The sequence below is a fragment of the Aspergillus niger genome (genome assembly GCF_000002855.4).
Source record: "Aspergillus niger supercontig An05".
NCBI classification, from domain to species: domain Eukaryota; kingdom Fungi; phylum Ascomycota; class Eurotiomycetes; order Eurotiales; family Aspergillaceae; genus Aspergillus; species Aspergillus niger.
This window is the reverse complement of record NT_166521.1, coordinates 345285-371836: the sequence shown is the minus strand read 5'-3', so window position 1 is coordinate 371836 and position 26552 is coordinate 345285. Positions and strand designations below refer to the sequence as shown.

Here is a 26552-nt window from a genome sequence, read left to right as displayed (position 1 = left end):
AGCCTGGAGAACACTAGCTTGTTGAATGTTACCACTGTAGTTTCGATCAAAAATGGAGTATTGTGAATGTTATATTTCTTACTAATCGTCCAGGTATACTAAGGTCTGGCGCTCAACTTGGTACCATATAATAATTCTAGCTGTAATAAATCTATATGATGTAAATTGAATATTAAAAGCTTCGTAGATCCAACAATTTCACTATGGTTTCACTGACACCTAATGGGGTGCTTTCGGTTTCTGTTGGAGGGAGCTACCTTAGAAAATAGACAAATTGCGCAAATACTGGGCATAGCAGCCGCGGAATAGTGGATGTCAGTGTCTCATCCGGTTGCATATAATCGCTGTTTTCTTTTATGGGCTCCACATCATGCCCATCATAGGCTGACTGTTGAAAAGACAGGTTGAGGTGCGGCTGGCTGTCACCATATGTATCGTGTCATTGTGCTTCAGATTACCTTCTGCGGCCATACCCATTTTAGGTGCCTTGACGGTCTGAGTCGAACAGCCGCAGCCGGGCAAGACTAGAATCACTCTAGGACCTCCGAGTTCAGACTGTAGCCCCACTCCATTTGTGTAGGCCGAATGTGGAATGTCGCTGCTACCATGTCCTCTTTCCTGACGCCATAACTTGCAATCGGTTGCAGAATCGAACCTTGAATAAGCCTAGGCTCTAGGTGCTGACTGCCAGGCTTCCGAAAGCGTTGTTGGAACTATTAATCAAGCCCCGGTGGGAGCCATCTGACAGGCAACCTGAGTGAGGTTCCGGGATACACCGAGCGGTTCAATGACAGCAACACCCCGCCTTGTGACGATTTAGAGTATTGGCGGAAGGTGGCTGGGATTTCGGTGAGCAGTGGTGCTGAGTCGGGGCCAGCCAGCCTTGCATCACTAACATTGGGTTCTGGAAGCCAACTACCGGATCTTGAATTTGACTCGTGGAAAGATGGTCCCTCTTAAGTATGACCTCCGCGGCGGACTTGAGCCTTCCGCTGACCATGTCTTGTTCCTATATTCTAGATCAGCAGCAGCCATGCCTTCAACTATTCTGACTTTCTTCAACCTACCGTTGGTGCTCTTTAGAAGTGGGCCGATGATGTTGGGAGTCACACCTGGATCGATGACAACACCAAGAGTGTCTCAGACTAGGTTATCCTCTATACACTTCAATGCAACCACGCGCCTGCTAAATGTCACACACGGATACCCCCGCTGAGGGACAGCAGTCCCGCAGGATTCACCACCCACGATACGTGCACCTGTTTAATACCTGGCTCGCCAAGATCTTCGATACCTTGGGCATGGCTTACAGATACTGGCTCTCGCCACTGGGGAGTTCCTTGGCTTGAATCAAAACTTGAACACAATTAGCAGCACGGATGGTACTCGTGCCACCACCTGGACGGCCTATATCAAGGACACCCCAGTGCAGGAGAAGTTTTTCTTTACTGGAAAGTGGGCCACGGTGGTTAACATCACCAAGTTTCAGTCCAACGGGAGGGAGGAAAAACGACAGGATCGCGGCCCAAAATGTGAAGAACGAATTTAGGGAAACTGGACTACTGGTGAAGGGCAAAAGACAAATGTAAAAAGAAAAACATACAACAGAAGGGATTCGCTGGTGGTCACCCACCCAACTACTAACCTCCCGGCGTGTGGCTTAAGTACGGCTGAGCGGACGGGAAGCCCTGTTTTCCACACCCTGTGGTCGTATGTATCAGATTATTCTTCTGAATACTTTATGTAGAACATCAAATTATCTCCAACAGTTTCATTAATTCAACTTTTCCATCCCATTGAGCGAGACATGCTCCATTCCAACCCTCACCTTCTCTTTCCAGTCCTCCCTCCATCTTGTCAAAGGTGGCCGACCCTCAACAAGATCCGACGTGGTCCAGAGAATACGTTTTCTATCCAACTCCTCGCTAACCTCGTTATCTGGACAAAGAATATAGAATCGTTTCTCGGCCATTTTTTCAACCATGAAATCAACCACCTGCTTCGACGTCCACGCCCCAGGGGGCTTTTCCCGAAACGCCGCAGTATGAAAGCCAGTGTACGTCCACCCTGGAATCAACAAATGAACGCTGACATTGGGTGCCGTCTTAGCCATATCGAAGGACAGATGTTCTGCAAGAGTCCGGACAGCGGCTTTCGACGCATTATATGCCGGGTTACTTGGCGGGTTCGTGATCCCCTGCTTGGACCCGGTCAAGACAATTGCTCGCTCAGATTCATTCTTATTATCAACTGTGATCACGCTGTCCAGGAGTGCAGCGAGCCCATTTGTGTATCCCATAGTGTTGACGGCAAAGGTCTTCTCGAAGTACTCCGCGTCATCCCAGAATGTTTTCCCTTCCTGTGGTGTGAATCCGGCTCCGGCATTTAACATGAGGAAGTCGATGCCCTGTGGGTGGGATGATTTAATCTGCGGCGCTAGCTGTTGCCATTCAAGTCTTGAAGAGACGTCGATAACATGGGTTGTGATCGTGCTTGTTCCTTCCGGTGGGAAGTGGTGCTTGGTGATTTGCGAGAGTCTGGTGGCGTCCCGGTCGAGGAGCACGAGGTTCATACCGTGGGAGTAGCATCGTTGAGCTGTGGCGAGGCCGATTCCGGATGCAGCTCCTGTAATCAGAGCTGTTGCGCCCTTACGGAAGATTGAAAGCGTGGCTGGGGTCATGGTGGTTCGCTAGGTGTGTAGATGATAGTTGGCTTTAAGGATACCAACGTGAAGTGGGTGGTTCAAGACGGCACACGGGATTTTAAGCTCCTCGCATATTTACAGAGTTCGAAGAGCGGAAGGTCATGACTAGACCTTGTGCTTGTAATCAATGTGTTTAGTGTCCTGTCTCACACGTCCTACTGGGGGTTAGTGGAGGAAGCACCTTACCCATAAGGGATACTACAGCGGCTGGTTTATCTTCCAGCACATCCAGTTGGTCAGTTGAAATGCCAGTTCCTCAAAATATAGATGAATTAATTGCCATACTAGTCCTGATTACAACCATCGCTACCTAAATCGACACAAGGTCTTTCCGAACTTGTGTCTCGAGTCTCCACCGCGGAAGGGCATTAGCCGTTAGTTCCACTGTGGAAGAGCATTACCCGCAACCCTGCCCAGGCCCCGATGAAAGATTTCCAGGGTCCAAGTAGTCCAATTAGAGCCCTAATGCGCTTCAAGGAACAGGAAAACACATCGATCATTTATTGCTGGGGTTGAAAGGATTTGGTGCACTGGATATAGATATGTTGAACTTGTGTTGCATAGACAGGTGCCTCAAGGACATTGGGGAATTCATTAAAGCATGAGCAAAGTACGGAACCCTTGAAGTTCAAGCTAGCGCATACTAAGCAGCTATTTCTAGTTGCAAAATAGGCACATCACACAGATCTTGGTTGACCCAGCGTCAATCGCAATGCTTGATTTCAACCAATTCATGATTTGTCCCGCTCCTGCTTTGCCAACACCCGAAGATCCTCCGTTAAGCCAGCCGGCTGCTTAAGCGCCGCAAAATGGCCTCTATCATTGCGCTCTTCGAAAATGTCCTCGGGGGGTTTAACCCTGCACAGCAAATATCGTGATGTCGCATAATCTCACCGGGGAAGTGGTGCTGGGTGTGCACGCTGTCTCCAGAGCCGTAATACAAGCTAAAGGGTCCGAAGAGCAAGAGATTCTCGAGTTGTTCTTGGTTGACAGCTAGATTTCCAAGTGTACAACTCGGCCGCACTGAGATTGATGTGTGGTGATGATTGGCAGCGCAGAGTGGACGGACTTCACCTGGGCACTTTGTATGGCCACGTGTGAGGAGGGTATCCTATACGCTGCTTCAATCGAGAAAATAAAAGGTCGTGTAGCAGATGACGACAGGGCTGGCAAGGGGCATGAGGAGAGAAAGTGGTAGATCATACCTAACAATGATCCTGTCCACTGGTTGTGTAGTAGTACTAGTGGTACTAGTAATTGAAAAATATATGTTTGCGAGTAGAAAATCAGCTTCATCCACCCTGCAGTCGACATGGTGGATTAGATAGAAAAAAAACTACTATGTGGCAAACGGAATGTCTGACAATGCATCTGACTACATCTGACTACGAAGAACGGCCTGGCAATGGAATCTAGTGGGTGTGGTTTATTGATTTAATTGATGAAGGGAAGAAAATTTGATTGTACTTGGGAAAAGCAAAAAGAAAAAGAGAAAAAAGATCTGTCCCGAGGGAGGTTCGAACTCCCGGCCTTGGGATCGCATGGAAGTTATGCTTCCACGTCATACAGTAGTATGAGACCCACGTGATAACCAACTACACCATCGAGACGACTTGTTGAATGGAGCTCACTAATTTAGTACTCTATACTAATAGTGACTGGAGGTGAAGTCCAATCATCCATCCGCGACATCCTTTCTCCTTCCACCAGCCCCAACGAATATGCATGCTGATGATAAGGTTGAGTAAGCTTACATTGTCGTCAAAGAGCGGGTTTAGGAGAGGGATATGCTTCAACCTCTCAAACTCTCCACCCTAACAGATCCTATCTCATTTCTCCATTGGGAAACTCCGAAAGTCCCGATACGAAGCCCATGGTTTACCGATGGCACCGTCCTTGGCTGGCACGCCATCGTCAGATGATCACCGCCAACTATTCAAGATTGGCCAACAAACTCAACCTATATCCCACCGGAATATATTTCTCTGCACGGTCCGATAAGCAGGACGGCTAACAGCTCCTGAAGATCTCTCTGCACGGCCCTGGTGGGTCTTGAGCCCTTCACTCCTCCTTGCCCGGATATTGGCTTTTAAAATACATTGTTTTCCTAATCCTTCCAAGTGCGGCCCGCTATCGGGCCCGACATGCAATAGGGGCATTATCTACGATTCATCGACAGTTAAATAGTATCGGCCAACCCAACTCAAATCCAACTAATGACTTCCACATTTCAACAATCTCCGGCCCAAACCCAACCAATCTAGCCATGGAAAAACTCCCTCCTCGCCTCGAGGCCTTCCTGGGGCGTCTCTTGCGCAACAAACGAGGCCGCGACGCGAAATTGCTCACGCGCACCAGCCCCGTCCTTCAAGCCCTTCAGCCCACCATCGCGGTAACCTCGTCTGTGGGCCCGTCGCAATCTCCACTACCCGCAGAATACACCCAAGTCGGAGCGAACCGTTTCCCGCCTCTTTCCTGGACGGTACCCAACGACTCGGTGCCCGCGGAGAAAATCAACAGCTACGTGCTCGTCGTGGAGGATGCGGATGCCCCGCTTCCGAATCCAATAGTGCATGGGCTGTACTACGGACTTTCCAAGGACAAAACTAGTATCTCTTCAGATGATGTTACCGTGACAGATGCGAACAAGAGGGCATTACAGGGGGGATTTAAATACGGGGTGAACTGGCACCAGAATGTGTGGAGTGGGCCGCGGCCGGTATTGGGACACGGCTCCCATCGGTATTTCTTTCAGGTGTTGGCGTTGGGAAAGCCGCTGGAGGAGAAGCCTTGGGGGAAGGAGGAGCTGTTGGAGTGGTTGGAGAAGGAGAAGGAGAGTGTGTTGGCTTGGGGGGAGTGGGTGGGCACTTTCGTGCGGGAGCCTTAATGGGACGGCGTGTGGAATGAATGATGAACTATGTAACTTTGGAATATTGGTGGAATGTTTAATTCTAATTCTAATTTATTCAGTCATATAAGTTTATGCTCGCTGACACGTCGATCATCTTCGGGTAGGAGTGATCAGGTGATCTGATCGTTTGTTCGCTTCAACTTCAGCATCTCTCCCTACCCCGTTGTTCTTCATCCCTGCGGCCATGTATCTACCCGACAGTTGTAACGACCATTCAAAATCCATCGGATGATACGATTATGTGGTGTTGCATCTTTCCAAGCTAGCAATATCCTTATTCGTCCAATATACCGGTGGAGGCCTCGCTACCCGTGCGCCACACCCAACGCTAGTAGAACCTTGCTAATCGTGTAATAGTTGGGTGTAAATATACAGCCCGCATCATGTATCTCCAGATTTGTACGACGTGACTAGAACCCGGCTCAGCGGCTACTCGCAGCAACAATTTATGCCTGCAGCCCGGGAACGAATGACGGGGTTTATGCTCCTGGCAGCCGTTAGAGACAATTACAGGGGTCTACCCTTGATGCCGTGCAGTCTTGAGAAGCAATGTACTCTCCTAACAAAATCCCTCATGCCTGGCTTTTGGGATTAGCTTCAATGTTGCTCGTGCTGAAAGTTTCAGGCATACGTAAACTCTCGGCTAAACTTTGTTAGTGATGTTGGGTAAGCTTGACGGGCCGTCTTGATTGAAATTAAACTTAATCCCTGGGTACATTCTGTTCAACATATCGTGGGACAGGTTGTAATCGTGGCGTATGTATGCCTCTGTTGGATGGGACGTTGCCCAGGGAGGGACCGATTTCGATTGGCAACGGGCATAATAGTCCAGCGGATTAAGCTTCGAGCCTATAGCGCACTACTCTGTACAAAGACTTTATTCTAACAGAAAGCCTGGGGTGAATGGCAATGGATATTTGTGCAGTTTTGCTCCCCATTTTCTGTCAGGCAGTTTAATCTTAGATAGGTCGATGTACTCCTAAAAAGACACTTGTCCCCTAAACAGGCGCGACTCTTCAGGTTCGAGTCTCATCTACAACACAATGATCGAGAAAGATGAAAAAGAGCAATCTGCTTCGGGCAGCAGCAGACCTCTTGAAACCACAGAAAAAAGTCCAGAATCTGGAAGCACCGCCTCTGACATTGTTGTTGTGAGTATCGCATTGTTTGGCTAAAGCGATAATCCCAATTCTAACCAAACACCTGACAGAACTGGAATGGACCAGACGACCCAGAGTGTCCTCGAAACTGGCCAAAGAGCCGGAAATGGCTCAATGTGCTTCTAATATCCCTTCAAGGAACGCTCTCACCAATCGCATCAACAATACTAACATTAGGGGTATTTGACATCGCAAGCGAGTTCCGCCTATTGAGCCCTTATACCCCAGCCCTTCCTATCGCTCTCTACCTCGTCGGCCTGGCCTTGGGACCGTTAGGCGTGGCACCATGCTCGGAGATTTTTGGCCGTCGTCCTATCTACACGATCTGCTTCGCTATCTTCACTATCCTAAACGTCGGTTGTGCATTGGTCGACAACATGGCCGGACTGGTTGTTCTACGCTTCCTAGCGGGCGTGGCTGGCTCCGCGGGGCCTAGTCTAGGCGGTAGCAGCATCGGGGATCTATTTTCACACGAGGAACGGGGAAAAGCTCAAGCGGTGTATGGTCTGGGGCCTATTTGTGGTCCGGTCCTTGGGGGCGTTATTGGTGGGTTCATCGCCTACGGCACTCAAGGCTGGCGATGGATGATGTGGGTGGTCGCTATCGCTGCGGGTGTAGTTACCGGTCTTGCTGTCCTCTTTCAGAAGGAAACATATGCGCCTGTCTTGCTGCAGCGTCGGAAGAGAGCCCTTGAAAAATCGAATCCTGGGGTCATGTACCGGGTTGAGGTGGGCTCGCAAGCATCTCAGGTCTTCCGACAGTCTATTCTGCGTCCACTACGGCTTCTCTTATTCTCGCCAATATGCACATTTATGAGTCTCTACCTGGCATTGTACGTGACTGGAATCCCGGCTGACCAGCAGCGAAGCACTAACTAGTAAAACAGAGTGTTCGGCCTCCTTTACCTCCACATGGTAACTATCACCCTCCTCTTCGCCTCTCAACCCAAGTACAACCTCCACAGCTACCACTGGACACACGGAACCACCGGCCTAGCCTTCCTCGGTGCTGGCCTCGGCGCATTCGCTGGCGTCGCATTCTGCATGAAATACTCCAACCCCTCATACCGGTACTTTGCTGCCCGCTACGAGCAGAAAACCGGAAAGGCGACCCGCATGCCCGAATTTCGACTGCCATTCATGCAAGTAGGTATGCTGATCGTGCCCATTGGTCTACTGATTTTCGGGTGGACTGCAGAGTACCATGTCCACTGGATTGTGACGCTTGTGGGCACTGCGATCCTGGGGCTGGGCATGGTCACAGCGTATATCTGTGTACAGTCGTATTTGGTCGATGCGTTCGAAGAGTATGCAGCTAGTGCGCTGGCTGCGGCTGTGGTGGCGAGGTTTATTGTTGCGGCGGTGTTTTCGGTGGTTGGGTTTCAGCTGTATAGGAGATTGGGGTATGGGTGGTATGTATGAATTATATGAGCAGGTTGACCTAGAGTTGCTAATAGTTGTTTGTCTAGGGGATCGACGTTGTTGGCGTTCATTTGTTTTGTGGCGGTCCCGATCCCGTTTCTGCTGGGTCGGTATGGACCTAGATTGCGTCGGATGGGGACTGAAATGGTTTGACTAGCGATGCCTGAATAATGACACTATACTGCCAGAAGAGATCTCAGCCCATGGCCCTGGGCCATTCGGCAGATCGGATCTGCCACGAGCCACGGGGGATCGACCAGGACCTAAAGGGTAGGGTAACGGGATGTAGCAACCGAGTCCCAGTATGTACACATAGGCGAAAGCAATGAAGTTCACAGTATTCTTTATCATAGAAGTGCCTACAATCAATGCTGTTGTTTTAAATTACATCGACAGACCTTCCCTGCCCCCAGGCGCACAGCCACCATTCCGCTTTAGGCAAGCGTGAGGGGTCAAACACAGCCTCAAAATCGATTCTCTCCATAACCTAAGCCATCATCCTCATCTTCCCCTCGTCTGTGTTGGCGAAAAGTCATAGTATATCCAGTAACCACCCCCGTCAGAACATGTCTCCCACTCAATTTCGCCTCATATTCAACGTTCCCCCGACCGGCCTTGCGGCCTGCAAAGCCGCCATCTTCGCTGCCGGCGCGGGCCGCTACCCAGGCGGGAAGTATACAGAGTGTTGCTGGACCACCGCTGGTACAGGACAGTTCCGACCCGGTGATGCTGCCAACCCACATATTGGGACTGTGGGTGCCTTGGAGGAGACTCCGGAGGTGAGGGTTGAGAGGATCTGTGTGGGTGAGGATGTTGCACGGCTGGCTGTGGAAGCGTTAAAGATGTATGTTTTTTCTCTTGATGTGGAACGTGGTCGATTAGTGACTGGCGGAATAGGGCACATCCATATGAACAGCCATCATATAGTGTTTTCCGAATGGAGGATTTTTGATCATTTGCACTGGGAGGATGAGTTGTGTATTGGTGCAGCCTGAAATGGTGGATTGAGGACTTGATTCGGACTTGTGTTTACGAAGCTAACACTATGTGAAACAGTAACATGAGATATATTCTTTCCAGAAGATATTATGGGCAATTGGCCGGCCAATTTCCCGTAGGTACTAAGTAACATCACGCCTTTCCCCCGTGGGGCCAGACGTACATCGACCAATGAATTCTACCATAGCATCTCTCCCACTCGCCTTGACTGGGATCTCCGTATGAAGAGCCCCAAGAACGTGTTTTCGAGACATATCCAGGCCAAGTAGTCTGCCCTCCCGTTCCAGATCATCTGCTGCATGTGCGGGAATGACCTCGTCTTTCTCGGCAGACATTATTAGGACTGGTGGCAATGTGGCCCCGTCACCATTGCCATCCGCACTGTATTTATCTCCATCATTTAAATCATCCCTCCAGCGTGCCATCCGATCCATAGCAAGGATACTATCCCAATGACTCCGCAAAAACGGCCAAAGATATCGATACGGCAACCATTTCTGGGGATAGAGGCTAATCAGCATGTCCTTGACGCTGGAGGAAGGCGCCTCGAGAATCATCCCAGAAATAGGAGCCGAAGATTGGGAATTTGCATTGCGCGACCGCGGAAGATACGTAGCAAGACCAGTGGTCGCAATCGCCGAACCCAGACTATGCCCCCACAGAATGATCTGGAGATCTGTGTCCGGGGCAGTGTAGGTCTCCGTAACCCAATCAAGAAAAGCTTGAGTATCGAGCTCAATACCATGCTGGGTAGGACGACCAGAAGATGTCCAGAATCCGCGGTAGGAGAGAGCTACTACCACGTAGTCCTTCTCTTCAGACGCTGAAGCAGCAGGAGAAGTTTTGGGAGAGGCGTAGATTGCGCGCAGGAACTGCGATAGAAGGGGCAAACGCATGGGAGTTGAGCCACCGTTGCCCTGGAAGTAGCAAACCACTACTAATTTCTTCTTACTGTGATTTTTCGTCTGCTGAATGCTTTCAGAAGAAGTGGCTTTAACAGGAATGCGACCTTCGCATACTGATAGTTTTGTACCATCGCGACTCCGAATTTGGTGCGCTCGCCAGCGCACCGGCTTACATTCAGTTTCATAGTCGGAGATCTTTTCGGCTCGTGCGAACGGTGGCAGCCAGGTGAGATAGAGAAGCTTTTCTTGCATCACTACAATCCAGAAGCATTTCCAGGTCCATAGGGAGAGGAGCAGACCCGTGAAAATGACCGGAGGTATCAGGATTGGTGGTATAGACTCTGTAAAAATGGTGCGTGACTGACGACTGCTACTCAAGTATAGAGGTTGATGCAAATGACGGCACGGTATAGTGCGTCTTTTTGTGGTCCGTACAGTAGTGTGAATATTCCGGGAGAGGATGTGGCTTTGGAACCGCACCGATGGCAGACACGGGCTCGGAGCCCTTCCGATAATAGATGACCGCCCGGCAAGATCGGGAGGCACGCGTTGAGCGCACCGCCAGATGCGTCTGGTCGGCATCAAGGCTCGTTGTGGATGCGAATTATGGAAAGAGAAACTGCTTGCGGATGACAGGAAACATGTTTAAATGGAAGATGGGAATCCGAAATTGGGTCCGGCGCAAGTTGTGCCGTGACATAGATGAGTCATCAACACACAAGGCGGTGTTAGATTAATTAGGGCCCTACGTTGGTAGATCTGAGCTGTCATACTCGCTGTCTCTACTTTTCCTTCTCTCATTCCTAGGAAAGCAATTCATTTTTTCAACTTCCATCAGCCAAATAATGCTTCACGTTTGGCTAATAATGTCACTGGGAATTCTCATAGCTACGAAATCCAAGTAAGCAAAGTTGGCACACTGCCACCGCACATTAAAAAGCAGATGGGAAAAACGTCGAGCAAGCCAGCCGCAGCGGGTTAGACTGGGCTGACGCCAATACCAGGAAGCATCTTTTCACTTTCTCTGAGGCGTTTTATCAACTGCTCCCGGTTACGCTGTAGTCCCACTCGTGCTTCTCGAGCTGCCGCGGCCGCATCTCGTCTTTCGGGTGCAGCTTTAGCTCGGACCCAATCGACAGTAAGACGTACGTATGTCCACCATTCTCGATACTCCGGCTCGAACGCACTAGGATTCCACAAATTATAGGCTTCGAAGGAGTACAGCCCGTTCCAGAACCGTCCCTGGTCGTCACCAGCCTCGCCATCCCGGTGGTACTCTATGAGCCATTCGTTGAATTGAGAGCGCACCCACGTTTCGATGAGACGGGCGGGACGGAGAATATTAACGGGAGGCAGATTATCCCTAGATCGACCACCTGTGTATTCTGATTCAACAATAAGCCCACAGACACACTTGGACGCGGTAACCCGGTCGCCATCTCTACGCGCTCTGCGATGCTCCTCACACCAAGAGGGCAGGCGCCTATCGTTTGCCAAAATAAAGTAATAATTACTGTCACCCGGAGGGCCAAGGTTAAGGGCGGGAACATGAGGAAGCCATTTGTCTTTGCTAAAGAGGCTGAGATGCCCGGGTTCAGGAAGTGGCATCCTGCCCTGAACTACATCCACGTGGAATAGCAAGTCGGGCTCGGGGGTGCTGAAGCAGAATCTGGCCTGTGAATAGCGGCAGCGACTTCCATTCTTGCACTGACGTGACAGCCCTTCCTCGTCTAGGAGCTTTCCAGCCCGCTCGAGGTCTCCATCTTCAACTGCGAAACTAATAGTCTGGTCTAAATTTAGCATTTATCCATTTCAGGGAATCCGATTACCTTACATGAATTCTGCTAGAAATTCCAATAATTTTATGATAGGCCTGACCAACAAGGACGCATGGTATCTTATGGTAGGTGAGAACCCTAGCCACACTGGCAACGAATTTGTTCTCTCGGTGCACTTCCCAGGAGACGAGCTCAGGCTTATCAGTGGATGCGCTAGTTGCCATCGTGTAGGCAGTAGACTTGCTTGCAGTACACAGATGTCTATGCTGAGCCAAAGGTAGAATTGGAAAGAGGCGTTCTTATAGGCATTGTGAAATGGGAGTTATTGAAAGTTGCCGTGATTAACCTGGTAAGACCCGGCTAGGTTGGAGCAATGGGAGGTGGCTTGCTCCATATTTTGCTGAAGGTGATGGCTTCTTCCAGTGAATTTCCGGGGTCTTCCAACGCTTGGAGGCAGCCGGTCTTGCTGTGTATCAACCTGTCAGCAGTCTACGGGAGCTTCCAGTGTGGTTTAAAGAGACATCATGCAGCTAGGTGCGATGGAATATGGGAGAGCTATCATTCCGACGAGCTGGCTGTTGTAATAAGATAGGGTTGAGCTACGCTATCATTCGGATAGATATTGACTTCCCTAACATAACAAGTACTTCTACTATCGAGAATAAGTTATTTGTCATGTACGCGTTAAGAAATCACTTCCCTTATTGAAGTTGATTGGCTTCAATTAGAGATATGATGTGTTGCGTTTTATACGGAAGTCCACCGGATATCATTTCGGGCACAACAAACATTACTCTATTGATTGCCGCAGAGCCTATCATAGAAACACTAGTCATGAAGGTAAACAGTCAACATCTCAGGCTTTAAACTGATGCCCCACAGGAAGAACACTACCAAAAACTCTTCCAAAACTCTTCATAGTCAGGTCAACAATTCACTCAAAACGCTACTAACTCATTTGCTTGAATCAAGAATAGACCAAGCTTAATAACGCTCTGTCATTCTTGTGGTAGATGTTGGTGCAGTATCTTGGTTCCTGCTTGCTGCATATATCTTCCATGGAGTCACACATTACTGGATTCCGGGACGTTGAGAGATTTGATGGCATGGTAAGGGTGGAAATTCCTCTCTCTCTCTCAAACGGATAATCGTGGGATATGAATGAAACGGGCTACATCTCAGAAAGATGCATTCACAATCGTGTCAAGAGTTGGCTTATGACGTCAAGAATGGCCACAGTAGTGCGGATATTGCGGGTATGGCGGGGGGGAACCCGATTAGCAGGTGCCTTGTTTCTCGGGTGTCTGATCGCCCTTGGCTCGTGGAGAAGAAAAAGAAAGCGGGGAAGAGGTCGATCATCCGTAGGACCGTGGAGCAGCATTCCTTTATAAGCAGCCACCCACCACACCTCCATCAGGGAACTTGCTATACTGATGACTGTTCAATACAAATTAGGTTATCTGAAAGCCAGCTCAACGCTCCAGTCGCACCTTCATCGATCGTCATAATCATGCATCATAGGCTTACTTTTCAAACAACTTACCCATGGACAAAAGCACCAGTGATAGCACAAGCTCCCATGTTGAACATCGCTGGCCCCGAGCTAGCCACAGCTGTGTCCGCAGCTGGAGGGATAGGATTTATTGCTGGTGGAAATGACGTGTCAACCCTTGAAAGCAAGTTCCAGAAGGCCGAACAGCTCGTAAAAGAGTATAAGGCAGCGGGAGGCTCTCTCGATCAGAACCGTCTCCAGCGATATGAGGGCCCGAACTTACCGGTTGGTGTCGGGTTCCTGAGCTGGGGAGCTGATATAAAGGTGGCTTTGCCACTCATCGTGCGATACCGTCCATGTGCTGTGTGGCTGTTTGCGCCATCTAACAGTGCTGCAGATCAGGTTCCTTGGGTGGAGGGGATCCGGGCCCAAACTGGCGGGAGTGTGGCTATTTGGGTGCAGGTTGGAAGTGTCGAGGATGCACTTGATACTGTAGCTAAGCTACATCCTGATGTGCTTGTCGTGCAGGGCAGTGATGGCGGGGGTCACGGATTGCAACACTCCGCTAGTATTGTGTCTTTGGTTCCAGAAGTCATAGACCAGCTGAGTGCGGAAACTTCGGTCATACCTAACGGTCCGATAAAACCAAAAATCGTTGCAGCAGGTGGCCTGGTAGATGGTCGAGGGGTGGCAGCCGCTCTTACCTTAGGTGCTGAAGGGGTAGTGATGGGAACTCGTTTCCTAGCCTCGCTCGAAGTCTCCATACCGAAGGGATACCAACAAGCCATTCTCGATGCTAGTGACGGCGGGGTTCATACGATTCGCTCGGCTGTTTATGACCGGGTACGAGGGTTTCTCCGCTGGCCGCCTAAATATTCTCCTCGAGGGATTGTGAACGAAACGCACAGAGACTTTGTGACAGGTAAGGTGACTGAGCAGGAAAATTACGATCTGTACCAGGATGCTCTGAAGAAGGGTAACCCAGGTTATGGACCTAATGGGCGACTAGCTACGTTTGCGGGCACTGCGGTTGGCTTGGTGAGAGAAATACTACCGGCAGGAGAGATTGTTCGGAGGAGTAGGAAGGAGACTGAAGCTATTTTGAAAATAGATAGACTGGCAAGGTTATAGAGAGTACTATTACATACTCACTTCCGAGGGATAATATCATCTTTGTGCTGTCAAAAATGGGCAAAACACTACATGTAATGCCGATTATGTTTTCCGCGGCTCTCTTATGACCAGTCTGGTTTGTCATTGGCTTCGTTTTGAAGATACAGATTGGACCCACCAGTCCACGATTGAGATGAAAATTACTGATTGCTGTTGTCGCATGAGGAAGTCTTACTCTGAATAAAGCTAGGTGGGGCTGAGAGCGTGAATAGGGGTCTACAGGAGTCTGCCACGGTGTATATCACCTCTAATGTCCACTTTGTGAATTTGTATCCCAGAAAGGGTAGAACCTAAAGAATAACTAGCGATTCTATACTCATCTTCACCTATTGGCGAGTACTGTTCAATTCCAACGGAAGCTCGGCCAAGTAAGAGAATGGAAGATAAGCGTTAAATTGGCATGGCCCGCCAAGAAAGCTAAGGGCAGTTCGTTGCGAAAGCACTTCCTTAGCTTTGTCACTGGTGCTGAGAAGAATTATCTAGACAAGACCATTAGTCTTATTAGTTTTATTGCAATGTGCACGGTAGTTTCAGCTCCCACCGCTCCCTGGCTCTCTGCATAGCGGATAAACATTCTGCTAGATTAAAGGGTCAGATCTGCTCGGACACTTGACCAAGTCAAAGAAAAGGGTGGAGACTTGCGGAAGAAGGGCACAGACCAACAGAACTGCTTAAGAGGAGATCCTGGTCAGACATGGGCTGGTTAAGATGCTTTCCAACTGCGCGAAAACACCTCAGTCCAGCCGTCGGAGCGACCGTGAACTAATGCACCGACAAGGATCAGAATTTGCGCTTTGCTTTTGCGTGCCGCGTACACCCTGCAGCCAATATGCTTGGTGCAGGGCCGGGTGGCGGGCCGTTTCTTGCTAGGGCCACCACTAATGTGAAGCTAAGAAGTTGACGCCCAGGATGTTGATAAGGTGAGGGGAACTCGGCTACCTGGGACTCCTTGCACCTTTTCTTTTTCGCAATTTTTTCTCCGGCTTCGTTGCTGTGATTTTTACTGGTCCCGTCTCTATATTCCCTGGCTTCAGGCTCAGTCCGAAGTGTGCAGGATGGCCTTCACCCAGAACACGCAGCAGGATGCTGCCAAGGAATCCGTAGTTACTGGCTCGCACACTGTAGAAGTCGATGCTTCCAGTCAGGAGGAGGGTATCAATGGCACACGCTACGACGTGACTGAAATGGATCGGATGGGAAAGACCCAGCAGTTCAAGGTAGATATGCTGCTCCCAGACAATACCGCACAGCTAATTAATATGTTCGCAGCGAAACATCCAGTCTTTTGCCGCCCTCAGTTTTTCGGCCGTATTGCAGTCTACGTGGGAGTACATCATGCTGTGAGGCAACCAGAATTTTCGCTACTCCCTTCAGGATCTAAACATTAGCAGGTCGGACTATGAAGGGTTGCAAGATGGTGGATTGGCAGGTATGCTGTGGACCTATGTCTGGAGCGCCATTGGATTTGGGTTCATCATCGTCTCTATCTCTGAGATGGCCTCGATGTAAACTGCCCCGTCTTTATACAAACCATCACAGCAACTAACCCTCTAGGGCGCCTACTTCTGGAGGCCAGTACCATTGGGTCTCCGAGTTTGCATCTCCCCGCTACCAGAAATTCCTTAGCTACGTGACTGGCTGGATGTCTGTTTTGGCGTGGCAGGCAGGAACCGCATCGGGCTCATTCTTGACTGGAACCATCATCCAGGGCCTGATTAGCGTCCGCGACCCCAACTACGACCCCACTGGATGGCAAGGCACATTGTTTGTGTTTGCGATGATTCTCATTGCGTTCTTCTTCAACATATACGGTGCGGGATTCATGGCCCGTATGCAAAATGTGCTTCTGGCAACTCACGTCCTCTGCTGGCTGGTTGTTGTGGTGACACTTTGGGTTCTGGCCCCGCTACAGCCTGCTGAAGCAGTGTTCACGAAGTTTGAGAACTTCGGTGGATGGTCATCCATGGGTCTAACTGTGATGGTGGGCCAGCTTGCGGCCATCTATGGCTGTCTCAGTATGTATACTCGCAACGAATCGAAATATCAACACTGACAAATACAGGTTGTGATGCAACGGCGCACATGTCAGAGGAAATCAAAGATGCAGGCCGTTACGTGCCTATTGCCATCACCTGGTCTTATTTCGCCAACGCTATCTTAGCACTAGTCGTGCTCATCACAATGCTCTTCGCAACACCATCAGTTGAAGACTCACTCAACGATGACACCGGCTTTCCCTTCATCTACGTTTTCAAACAAGCGACCAACACAGCAGGCGTCAACGGTCTAACAGCCATTATCCTCATTCCCGTGATAATAAGCAACATACTCTTCAACGCCTCCACTGCACGACAAACATTCTCCTTCGCTCGCGATCGCGGGCTCCCATTCTCCAACTGGATCGCCAAAGTCGACGAAAAGCGCAAGTTACCAGTCAACTCCATCATCCTCAGCTGCATCATCAGCGCCCTACTATCCCTTATCAACATCGGGTCCGAGACCGCCTTCAACGCCATTGTCTCCCTCAACGTAGCGGCCCTCATGTTCTCCTACTCCATCTCCATGAGCTGTCTGATCTGGCGAAAGATCTTCCACCCGCATACTCTGCCCCCTGCTCGCTGGGGGCTAGGACGCTATGGTCTGGCGGTAAATATCATTGGCTGGTTGTACGTACTGTTTGCCCTGTTTTGGTCGTTCTGGCCGGAGTCGACACCCGTCACGACTGAGACGTTTAACTGGAATGTGGTGATTTTCGTGGCGGTATTTTTGGTGAGTTTGGTTATGTATGTGGTTCAGGGGAGACACCACTACGATGGGCCGGTGACGGAGGTGAAGAGATGTGAGGAATTGTAGATGCCTGAGTCTAATACTTATAGAGGTGGCGCAAATTGTATAAATAGGATAGAATATTTCCTGTAAGAATGGAAAGAGACATATCTAAGTACTATCGGGGAAGGAACTAGTCAACATTGAGTGATGGAAATATTTATTTCGTTTGATTTACGATCCTATATTAATGTTCTGGAGACCATATGTAGAGCGCGTAATCTCATACAATGATGTAGTTGCACAATCAATGATCAGAACATATTTTGCTCCCGGTAGTACAAGATAACCACAATATTTGGTTCGGATCGCTTAACCCAATCACGATAATCGGAACTTCATCTCTGAACAATAGACTACCTCAAAGGTCTTGTTATTCCACCAATATCGCCGCCCCAGGCGTCTTCCAAGTATAAGAAGACGATAGCACTCAATTCGAGACTTATGGGGCCGATACAAAGTGATGGCATTCTGGGCAGCATATTCCAGGGGCGGGGAGAATGTATAAACGGAACCGAATCTCGGAATCACCGAAAAGTTGAGGTCAACCCATGGCAGCTTCAAGATCTGACCAGGGAATAGACCTTCTAAAATCGGATCTGAAGAAGAGAGTTGAGAGAATCTCGAATGTGCTAGGTTTGACCTTCAAATTGGGGTTTCAGGTGCAACATCCTTCTCTGGAGGCTCCGTAGTCGGGGCAATGCTATAGACAGAGGAATGTGCCGGTCGTCTTGACTTTTTGACGTCGCTCTGCAATCTGTATCTTGAATCTTGAAGACTCTGGTATAGACAGATCAGGGGCTGCTGCTGCAAATTGCTCTTTATCCTTTTTGCTTTTCATATTGTTCTGGATTTTAAACAGACAGCTTTCGTTGAGATCCTTGATACAGAGAGCCTATGTCCGCTCCGGTCTTGTCAATGACGGGTTGACCTAAGGCAGCGAGAGCGCCATGGGCCATTCCTGGTTCGCGTAGGTTGTCGACTGGGATTGGATTGGAGGACAAGTCAACCTCCCTTATCAAAGGTTCGAGCTCAGTGTCCAGATTCCTGCATTTGGACAGGTAAGTTTGGCCCTTGTTAGCTGTCACGGGCGGCAATGCCAGTGAAGCAGAGACAGACTGAGCAAAGGCAGCAGTTACCGCAAGATCACTGAAAGCATCATACTCTAGCTCGGACATCTCTTATTTTACGGTCGAGTCGGTCCGTTGAAGGTCATGAAGCTTCTTGATCCAGTCCACTGCCTTCGGTGGGATTGTCTCGGCCTGGCACAGGCGAAGCATATAATGGCGCCGCGAATCTGAGCGAGTGAAGCTTTCTGGCTTGGTCTTCATTATCAACCGTGCTACGCCGTTGTCATAGGCACCAGAAACTCGTTTGAAATATCCCGATCCTGTCGAGCCAGATCCTCATGCAATTCCATGGTGAGCGCGATATTCTTACCCATATCATCCATGATGAATAGTTAATACCAGATACTATATTACCAATAGCAGAAGAGGGCCTGAATGGGGATGGATGATCAAGGAATGAGGGAATGTTGTTATACATGAGCTCGTCGCGTGACCATATGCTGATGAATGTGGGATGCCGGACGGCCGGGGCTGGGTGAGTTCTCATGACCACTCGTTAATGCTCTGTTGTTCTGGTAGTTGTGGGTGATGCCAATCCACTGGGAAGTCAGATATGTTCTGGGAAATGAGGGAGAATGAGGTACTGCATCCAATCATCTGGAACTGATCCGATTGCCCTCACCCCTCTATAAGCCTACTAATATGAATCGGTATAAGCATCATTAATACAGAACAAATAATCAAAGAGACACGCTTGGCTACTAGATATAGCACAGCTACCACTACCAAGGTAGGTGGGTGGCTTCAGCCGTTATTGAAGGCCACAGCTCTGACACATAACTTCATCCCGGCCGCCATCCCGAGATAACGTACCTTCCCTCATCACCATAAAACTTGCAAAGTATCAATGATATCGAATCACATACGGGGTTGACCGCTTTTATCCATGGTTGTACAGGCAAGGTCCTTGCGTTATCCGAAGGCTTGCTAGACCTTAATTTTCACTACAGGTGAGACCAAGCGGACTTAGCAATACGAAGCGAAAAATCAGTTGTTTTAGTCCATAATCTCTTTTACATCCGCCAACATGCGTGTTACGGTTATGGCGGCTCCAGCACGGATTGAAATGGCTCACAAAAAGCAAATTACCGAACTGAGGCACTAAAATGATGCGATACAGACACTTACAACACTGGCCTCATGCATGGAGCCAATGTGATATTAAACGCCAGGAGGGCTGAGCCTTGCATATATTGCAGCCTGGCTCAGTTGACCAGGCAAGTGTCTCCCTACAACTAGACAACTGTGTCCAATGCAAAGTGTGCGTCCCAATATAGCAGGCCCATGACGAGAGTATACGTTGGGAAAGGACTGCTTCCCCAATTCCTAGATGCCCCTTAAGTCGTGCTGGGAACCAGAAAATTCGGCCTACTCACAGGACATAGTCTTGTAGGAAGAGAAGGAAAAAGGAAAGAGCCTACATCATCACAAGACAGGAGACAGATGAACTGGTATTAAGTAACCTTTCCAGCCCTACGGGCGTAACGGCCATTCGGCCAACTCCAGACATACTTTAGTAGCTCCAACATTATGATGCAGTGAAGATAAAGGGAGCACGCAAGACCTACGAACATATTTCCCCATCCTGGGAGATGCTTTTTCTCGCTACCCTCCAACGAGTATTTTACCACAGATGTGTGGGAACGGAAAGCCTTGAAGACGGGCAGCAATGCTGCTGCCTTTTGATCCGAAGGATGGCCAGTCGCCAACAAATGGGCCCCCCATTCGCCAAAGATAAACACGGGGCTTACGGCTGGGAGGCGATCGAAGATACCCTGCACATCTCTTGGATTAACCCGATCTTTCCGCTTGGTCAAGGAAAAGAAGTTTGCTTCTATAGGTCTGTATCACGTTCCCCAGTTCTTTTATTTGATATATTGGACGGTGCAATACCAGGAAAACTTACGTTTGTGTCATAGTCATTATGTGGGTGGCGCGCGGTTAGAATGGCAGATGGTGAATTCTCCTGGCGTATACAAATATGCTCCAGAAAGAAGTACCTATAAAGTGAATATCTTCTCCTAGATATAATTATCACAGGTTTACAAGGCCATAATTATATATGTTAGAGTCAGGATTCATTTAACATATTCCTGATCTTGTGTCCCCAAGACGATCGGTGTACAGCAAATCGCTCGCCATTATGCAGCAGATGCATACTATTTAACCCAGGACTGCTGATCGCACCACCTTCTGCTATTGGTCAGGTTTTGATCACCTATTGCATACTACAGTATGGTATAGTGACCAATGAGGGGGTGTATCTCATATTGTGACGGTGACGCGTGCAGTTAAATTATTACCGCAAATGACACCTTCTACTTCAGCAGACTGTCAGCCAGCCACTAATGCACAGTGACTTGTACAACAGTGATAAATCCGTCACACGCATTAACACTTCTTTTAGGGTGATGACTTGGTGTTCCTCATCAGCTTCCGACAAAAAGAAATATTTCACGAATCTAGTAGGCTGCCGGCGATGAGGGCTCCACTGATAAAGGTAACACTCTTTACCCATTCTGTAAGCCACCATCTGCAGACGATCTTAAGTCCAACCGCCATCGCCTGGAGCCAATACTCGTGAAGTCAGACTGCAAGTTCGACTTTTAGCGAGTATGCAAAACTGATCACACAATAAATTGCTTTTTGGCCACATCACTATTCGGTATACCTAGAGGGTTAGGTAGCAATTGTAGATATGGGTATATAAAGTTGTAATAATGATGCAGTCACCTCTAAGTAAGTTGCATGCCAAGGATAAAATCCTAGAGATTATTTTGCAGATTTCCAATCATCATGCAGTCTCACTCACCATCCAATTCGTCTTCGCTTAGCCTCCTCTCCTCCAAACTCTTCGATGATCACTATGGAGATGTTTCACGTATCGAAGAGCTAAAGCGCTCGTACCACCGAGCCAGAGCAATTGGCCAACTCCATCGTCAGTACATCTCAAGGCCGACGAATTGAGCCTAACAAAACCAGGTTTGACCATCGAGGATGTCCTTTATTTGGCCCCTAAATTCTGCGCAGTGCACAAAGACAGCATCATTGCTCGAGACCCCATCGCTCATATCTTGGTGACTATCCAACTCAACCTGGTGGTCGGGACAATGGCGCCTTTTGCCATCAAGAGACCCGACCTTCATCCACTGATGGAAAGCATCTTAAATTTTGATATATCGTTAGTATTTCTGCATGCGTACGTTTGAAAAGCTGACCAAAATCATTACAGTACACCGTTCATGCTTACTGAAGTCGGCCATGGCTGTGATGCGAGGAACCTAAAGACCACGGCAACCCTGCAGCATGATGGCAGCTTTATCCTTCATACGCCTACACCTGAGGCGGTAAAGTAGGCTTCATACAGCACAGACCCTATACCCTGCGTAATGCTGATCTTGTGTAGGTTCATGCCGCCATCCATGCCAATTGATGGGATTCGGCGAGTAGCCATTGTCTGGGCCCGACTAATAGTTGACGAGGAGGACCGCGGCATTCGAGCATTTATCGTGCCGGTAAATAATGGAAAGGAAATGAATAAGGGTGTTCATTCGTGGTAGGTACTGGTGTCAGCTATATAAAACGACCCGGCTTACAGACAACTATCTAGGCTTCTCCCCCAAATAACAGGAGGCAGGATGCTCGACCATGGTCTAACCTCTTTTGACAACGTTCATCTACCTGCTAATGCAATGCTGGGTGAACTCGCGATGCCCGCCGACATGCGCACCCAATTTCTATCAGCCATACACCGGGTGGGCATCGGAGCCCTTGCTTTGAGCCTGGCCATCATTCCCTTTTTGAAGTGTGCCACATATTGCGTCGGTCGATACAGCCAACGCCGGACTGTCCAAGCCGGTGTGCGTGGGGAACGCATCCCTATTATCTCCTTCCGAACACAGCAGCTCCCAATTTTGCACTCGCTTGCACAGATTGCTGTCATGGAGGCGTTCGCCGACTGGATTACAAATCGCTATAGCACGGATAGTGCACTACACCCTGGGGCAAAACATGGTCTGGGGGTTATCCTCAAGGCCACTTTTCTACAAAATGGGCAGTGGAGTCTAGCAAATCTTGTTGAGCGGAGCGGCGCTCAAGGATTGTACCCCCATAACCAAATGGTCTCGTTTGAGGTGAGCTGGCTCAACCCCATCGACCACGGCTTGAACGACCCACTAATTTTGTAGACCTTGACTCGTGGTATTGGTATTGCAGAGGGAGAAATTTTGGTTCTCTCAATTCGTGCGTATTTCATTTTATTCACTTCGCACCAGTAGAAATTTCTCCCTGACATCCAACAGGCCTCGCCACCGAGCTTCTTGTTGGTCAATACGCCATCCCCGAACCCACAAAGCCAAACTGTCCACTTGCACAACATGAGACAGGCATTATTTGCGAGCTCAGAGACAGATTGAAACAGATCGGCACCCATCGTAGTGACGAGTACGGTAATCAAGTTCTGCCCCGTCTTCGGTCTATGGTCATAGCAATCGGACAGCGCATGGCCTATGAGGCCGCAGTTGATGCGCATGTTGATCCGGATTTACTGGCCCTATACGAGGCGGGAGTCATGAAATCGGATGCTGCCTGGTACTCAGAGCATCTCGGAATCAACAGAGATGCCCAGTTTCAGCTGGAGTGCAACGCGCTGGATGCGGTTCTGCGCCGTTTGGACGAGCATCTTGATAATCTAGAGATTGAGCCATACTGCACTGCTCCAATGCTGTCTCCTGACCGATGGATGCAGATTATCAAGGCGGCCCCGGAGTTTACTGGGAATGTTGAGATGGGTTTTCCGGGTGCTCAGGAGCTGCAATCTAAGCTTTAGGTATGCCTGTACGACCTTGCAAATTATGCGAGGAGTCAAGTCTGTTTCACGTCAATTCAAGGGGAGCCCCTGGTTTAATTACCCATTTATGACCCTTCTGCAATAGTGTATTCTGCAATTCAGTGTGATTTCAGTCCTCCTTTCTAAACTGTGATGTGAATTGAACACACCATGAACGACGCTACTGCTTATAATAAAATAAATTCGCAGGCCTTGTATATGCCATCGAAGGTTCGATTCCTTTTCTTCCTAATTAGATCATAAATATGTAACTCCTTTCTTGATATTTTATATTTGTATAAAATAATAGAAGATTAGTTTTATTTTATTTAATGAATAATATTTTTAAGGATGCCCTTTTCCGGATACCATACCACGCCTTGTCGGCAAGGATGTTTGACCCCTTCGATTTCCATGAAGAGCGGGTAATACACCCGCCTATTATTGCTTTACACCTTAGAGATTATATCTCATTACCCGACCATCCAAATCTGCTGATCAGCGACAGGATTGAGAGGTGTATTCCTCCGTACGGAATAAATCCGAATGTTATTAACAATTCCTTGAAGGGTTGATCGTTACTCCGTGTATCTTGGTGTGTTGCACAGAATCTTTACTAATCAACATTCTTGTAGGGACCCGTTTGACCGAAAGTAGTATCTCTACTGACCAAACAACAATATATCTTGCCTCTTACCCCCTTTTCCATTCAAGTCACCCTTATCCATCCCCCTTCATAACCCCCTTATCCCCCTCCGTCCAAATAAGTTTTATCACCCAGTTCCTAAGCTTCCATAATCCATCACCAGCCACATCTCTCTCAACGTCACAGTAATAGAAGGCCCCACCCAATAATCTCGACGTATCATCCACGTTTCCTTCTCCAGGGCGATAATGCTGCGCGAGCGTCGACGCCGTAACCTTGGCTTTGTTCGGGTCCCCCTCGACCATACTAACTCGGATGTTGCTGAGGAAGTGCGTGGTATCCAACTTTGAAATTTTATCGAAACACTCTGTGTGGATAGCGGGGAGGCCTTTCATGACGTTGCCAAAAAGGTCGAATGTTGAGTCGGGGAACAAGGCAGAGTCGAACAGCCTGGTGTCGGTTGTATCGAAGCCGAGGACGGCGCGATAGAGGGCATCGATGATGTCGTCACGAGTTTGGAGGTCAGGAGGGTGGTTGAGGGAAATGGGTATGGGTGTAGAAGTGGACATCTTGGTTGTTGGATTTTGTTTCTGAATATTATGATAACGATGGCAATTCTAGAGACAGTTGTAGATTGAGACGGTAGGGCTGGTATTAACATGAAGGAGCCGTGTGCTTAAGGGTCCTTATGTTCGACTACAAACTATACGACCAGATAATGATGGCATGACTTCTCGTAGTTAATCGGAGACCGAGAGAAACAACGTTTATTCAGGCGATAAGGATGAGATCATCGAGTATCGGTTAACTCCGTGTCATATCCGGGGCTCTATGCAACCTAACCAATCCAAGCGAGGTTCGCATGCTGATGAACTATGACATTATGGATTGTTAAGCAGTCACCTTGCTATATGACAGCCGACTCCCTGAAGGTTCTGACAACGTTGACTGGTTATTGACGGGCTGCGTGCAATGGAGCGAAGAATTAGTGCTCACCAGTCAGACCGCTTTGCCTAGCATAGCCGCCTGCGTAGCTGATGGAATCCGTATTTATTATGCGCACATTAGTAAGCCCATATTTATCGCACTATTCCAGCACATATTATGGTTTCAAAGAAGAGCTGGTTCAAAAATAGCCATCTTTGCTGCAGTTGATGTGGTGCTTATCAGACGCCAGATTGACGGAAGGCTGCCGCGCGGGGCCGAAAGAGCCTCGGAGGTGATCCGCTCTCCATAATGAGGGGTAAGAGTCAATGCAAGACTCGCCGAATTCTGTCTGTCATCATGCAATCTGAGATAGAGACAGCTGTATTACAGTCTCTATTATTATTTTCACCTTCTATTTTCCCACTACAATTATCGTATTACCAAAATGCTACGTCTTGACGGCAAAGTCGCCCTTATCACCGGCCTCGGCCAGACCACCGACGAAGGCTGGGGTATCGGTGCCGCCATCGCCATGAAACTCTCCCAGCAAGGCGCAATTATTTTCGGAGGCAATCGCACATTATCCAGTGCCGAAAGAACAAAAGCCCGAATTGAAAAGGAGGGCGGAACATGCGAAGTCCAAGAAACAAACGTCACAGATTCCACATCCGTCAAAGCTCTCGTGGATAGCTGCATGCAACGCCACGGGCGCATCGACATCCTGATCAACAACGTGGGAAAATCCGAGCCAGGTGGCCCAGCCGAACTAAGCGAGGAAACGTGGGACCAACAAGTTGATCTGAACCTGAAAAGCGTCTATCTGACGAGTCATTTTGTGCTTCCTATTATGGAGAAGCAGGAGACGGGCGGCACGGTGATAAATGTGTCGAGCATTGCAGGGCTGCGGTATATCGGGAAGCCGCAGGTTGCATATTCGGCTACGAAAGCGGCCATTATGCAGTTCACGAAGGCCACGGCGGTGATATATGCGGGGAAGGGAGTGAGGTTGAATACTGTTGTTCCTGGGCTGATTCATACGCCGTACACTCGTGACCTTGCGAAGCGGTATGCTCCTGGGGGTGATGAAGAGGCGTATATGAAGAAGCGCGATGTACAGGTGCCAATGGGACGCATGGGAGATGCTTGGGATGTGGCTAATGCCACGGTGTTTCTCGCTTCGGATGAGGCACGGTATATCACGGGACAGGAGTTGGTGGTGGATGGAGGAATTACTTCTTCTACAGGGAGGGTATAATAAAATATCATACTACGAATTACTCCACGTGTTTGATGTGGCAGGCTACTATGGTTTAACTGCACGTTGCATCTGCACGGGCTATGTTCTGAGGATACATTAACGTTCTGTATAATATCCTAGCTACCCATAGATGATATTTAGATGTCATAGCTCCCCATGAACTTCCATACCAGCCTCTGTTGTACGCTCTAGTCAATATTATGTTGAGCGGCATGTCCCCGAACGCTACGGAAGCCGTCCGTTGATTAGCCGCGGTCAGCTTTATCCATTCAGAATAAACTCTCCACGTTTCTCAGCCAAATAACTCGATTCACTTTCTTTATAACATCAACTACTCTTGCAACTGATATATTCCTGTCTGTTTTCCTGTCATTCCCAGTCTCTACCATAATTT

At 48.9% G+C, this 26552-nt stretch overlaps 19 protein-coding genes and 2 non-coding genes across 21 annotated transcripts; 10 read left to right on the top strand and 11 right to left on the bottom strand.

The window, feature by feature from the left end:
* Positions 1-354: 354 nt before the first annotated feature.
* On the bottom strand, positions 355-1035 carry An05g01580 (uncharacterized protein; the record flags this gene model as incomplete). Its single annotated transcript, XM_059747924.1, has 3 exons — positions 355-655; positions 754-904; positions 981-1035. The coding sequence occupies 3 exons, from the start codon at positions 1033-1035 to the stop codon at positions 355-357; spliced, it is 507 nt and encodes a 168-aa protein (XP_059606074.1).
* Positions 1036-1597: 562 nt separating this feature from the next.
* On the bottom strand, positions 1598-1716 carry 5S rRNA. The gene has a single exon (XR_009468019.1). It is a non-coding gene; the product is annotated as a 5S ribosomal RNA (ribosomal RNA).
* Positions 1717-1774: 58 nt separating this feature from the next.
* An05g01560 (uncharacterized protein) lies at positions 1775-2680 on the bottom strand (the record flags this gene model as incomplete). Its single annotated transcript, XM_001390693.1, has 1 exon — positions 1775-2680. The coding sequence occupies one exon, from the start codon at positions 2678-2680 to the stop codon at positions 1775-1777; it is 906 nt and encodes a 301-aa protein (XP_001390730.1).
* A 399-nt stretch (positions 2681-3079) lies between these two features.
* On the bottom strand, positions 3080-3884 carry An05g01550 (hypothetical protein; the record flags this gene model as incomplete). Its single annotated transcript, XM_059747923.1, has 4 exons — positions 3080-3113; positions 3381-3495; positions 3599-3815; positions 3867-3884. The coding sequence occupies 4 exons, from the start codon at positions 3882-3884 to the stop codon at positions 3080-3082; spliced, it is 384 nt and encodes a 127-aa protein (XP_059606073.1).
* A 322-nt stretch (positions 3885-4206) lies between these two features.
* Positions 4207-4314, bottom strand: tRNA-Met (CAT). The gene has a single exon. It is a non-coding gene; the product is annotated as a tRNA-Met (tRNA).
* A 25-nt stretch (positions 4315-4339) lies between these two features.
* Positions 4340-4616, bottom strand: An05g01530 (uncharacterized protein; the record flags this gene model as incomplete). The annotated part of the gene is made up of 2 exons (XM_059747922.1): positions 4340-4404; positions 4502-4616. The coding sequence occupies 2 exons, from the start codon at positions 4614-4616 to the stop codon at positions 4340-4342; spliced, it is 180 nt and encodes a 59-aa protein (XP_059606072.1).
* A 354-nt stretch (positions 4617-4970) lies between these two features.
* Positions 4971-5591, top strand: An05g01520 (uncharacterized protein; the record flags this gene model as incomplete). The annotated part of the gene is made up of 1 exon (XM_001390690.1): positions 4971-5591. One exon carries the CDS (start codon positions 4971-4973, stop codon positions 5589-5591), a length of 621 nt encoding a protein of 206 aa, XP_001390727.1.
* Positions 5592-6063: 472 nt separating this feature from the next.
* An05g01510 (uncharacterized protein) lies at positions 6064-6210 on the top strand (the record flags this gene model as incomplete). The annotated part of the gene is made up of 1 exon (XM_059747921.1): positions 6064-6210. One exon carries the CDS (start codon positions 6064-6066, stop codon positions 6208-6210), a length of 147 nt encoding a protein of 48 aa, XP_059606071.1.
* A 448-nt stretch (positions 6211-6658) lies between these two features.
* On the top strand, positions 6659-8318 carry An05g01500 (uncharacterized protein; the record flags this gene model as incomplete). Its single annotated transcript, XM_001390688.3, has 4 exons — positions 6659-6766; positions 6826-7607; positions 7662-8190; positions 8244-8318. 4 exons carry the CDS (start codon positions 6659-6661, stop codon positions 8316-8318), a joined length of 1494 nt encoding a protein of 497 aa, XP_001390725.3.
* A 444-nt stretch (positions 8319-8762) lies between these two features.
* An05g01490 (uncharacterized protein) lies at positions 8763-9148 on the top strand (the record flags this gene model as incomplete). The annotated part of the gene is made up of 2 exons (XM_001390687.1): positions 8763-9040; positions 9094-9148. 2 exons carry the CDS (start codon positions 8763-8765, stop codon positions 9146-9148), a joined length of 333 nt encoding a protein of 110 aa, XP_001390724.1.
* Positions 9149-9225: 77 nt separating this feature from the next.
* Positions 9226-10682, bottom strand: An05g01480 (uncharacterized protein; the record flags this gene model as incomplete). Its single annotated transcript, XM_059747920.1, has 3 exons — positions 9226-9239; positions 9359-9538; positions 9578-10682. The coding sequence occupies 3 exons, from the start codon at positions 10680-10682 to the stop codon at positions 9226-9228; spliced, it is 1299 nt and encodes a 432-aa protein (XP_059606070.1).
* Positions 10683-11078: 396 nt separating this feature from the next.
* On the bottom strand, positions 11079-12102 carry An05g01470 (uncharacterized protein; the record flags this gene model as incomplete). The annotated part of the gene is made up of 2 exons (XM_059747919.1): positions 11079-11885; positions 11935-12102. The coding sequence occupies 2 exons, from the start codon at positions 12100-12102 to the stop codon at positions 11079-11081; spliced, it is 975 nt and encodes a 324-aa protein (XP_059606069.1).
* Positions 12103-12251: 149 nt separating this feature from the next.
* On the top strand, positions 12252-13026 carry An05g01460 (hypothetical protein; the record flags this gene model as incomplete). Its single annotated transcript, XM_059747918.1, has 3 exons — positions 12252-12412; positions 12607-12718; positions 12892-13026. 3 exons carry the CDS (start codon positions 12252-12254, stop codon positions 13024-13026), a joined length of 408 nt encoding a protein of 135 aa, XP_059606068.1.
* Positions 13027-13388: 362 nt separating this feature from the next.
* Positions 13389-14535, top strand: An05g01450 (uncharacterized protein; the record flags this gene model as incomplete). Its single annotated transcript, XM_059747917.1, has 2 exons — positions 13389-14408; positions 14482-14535. 2 exons carry the CDS (start codon positions 13389-13391, stop codon positions 14533-14535), a joined length of 1074 nt encoding a protein of 357 aa, XP_059606067.1.
* Positions 14536-15727: 1192 nt separating this feature from the next.
* An05g01440 (uncharacterized protein) lies at positions 15728-17396 on the top strand (the record flags this gene model as incomplete). The annotated part of the gene is made up of 4 exons (XM_059747916.1): positions 15728-15883; positions 15918-16048; positions 16098-16558; positions 16606-17396. The coding sequence occupies 4 exons, from the start codon at positions 15728-15730 to the stop codon at positions 17394-17396; spliced, it is 1539 nt and encodes a 512-aa protein (XP_059606066.1).
* A 618-nt stretch (positions 17397-18014) lies between these two features.
* On the bottom strand, positions 18015-18822 carry An05g01430 (uncharacterized protein; the record flags this gene model as incomplete). The annotated part of the gene is made up of 4 exons (XM_059747915.1): positions 18015-18195; positions 18234-18487; positions 18560-18759; positions 18810-18822. 4 exons carry the CDS (start codon positions 18820-18822, stop codon positions 18015-18017), a joined length of 648 nt encoding a protein of 215 aa, XP_059606065.1.
* Positions 18823-19136: 314 nt separating this feature from the next.
* Positions 19137-20422, bottom strand: An05g01420 (uncharacterized protein; the record flags this gene model as incomplete). Its single annotated transcript, XM_059747914.1, has 6 exons — positions 19137-19197; positions 19313-19426; positions 19628-19699; positions 19876-19916; positions 20068-20341; positions 20406-20422. The coding sequence occupies 6 exons, from the start codon at positions 20420-20422 to the stop codon at positions 19137-19139; spliced, it is 579 nt and encodes a 192-aa protein (XP_059606064.1).
* Positions 20423-21295: 873 nt separating this feature from the next.
* Positions 21296-23327, top strand: An05g01410 (uncharacterized protein; the record flags this gene model as incomplete). Its single annotated transcript, XM_001390679.3, has 7 exons — positions 21296-21437; positions 21482-21680; positions 21732-21851; positions 21906-22055; positions 22110-22632; positions 22687-22741; positions 22801-23327. The coding sequence occupies 7 exons, from the start codon at positions 21296-21298 to the stop codon at positions 23325-23327; spliced, it is 1716 nt and encodes a 571-aa protein (XP_001390716.1).
* Positions 23328-24047: 720 nt separating this feature from the next.
* On the bottom strand, positions 24048-24542 carry An05g01400 (uncharacterized protein; the record flags this gene model as incomplete). Its single annotated transcript, XM_001390678.1, has 1 exon — positions 24048-24542. One exon carries the CDS (start codon positions 24540-24542, stop codon positions 24048-24050), a length of 495 nt encoding a protein of 164 aa, XP_001390715.1.
* A 39-nt stretch (positions 24543-24581) lies between these two features.
* An05g01390 (hypothetical protein) lies at positions 24582-25210 on the top strand (the record flags this gene model as incomplete). The annotated part of the gene is made up of 4 exons (XM_059747913.1): positions 24582-24602; positions 24724-24829; positions 24873-25040; positions 25125-25210. 4 exons carry the CDS (start codon positions 24582-24584, stop codon positions 25208-25210), a joined length of 381 nt encoding a protein of 126 aa, XP_059606063.1.
* Positions 25211-25345: 135 nt separating this feature from the next.
* An05g01380 (uncharacterized protein) lies at positions 25346-26299 on the top strand (the record flags this gene model as incomplete). Its single annotated transcript, XM_001390676.3, has 2 exons — positions 25346-26149; positions 26279-26299. 2 exons carry the CDS (start codon positions 25346-25348, stop codon positions 26297-26299), a joined length of 825 nt encoding a protein of 274 aa, XP_001390713.3.
* Positions 26300-26552: the final 253 nt, after the last annotated feature.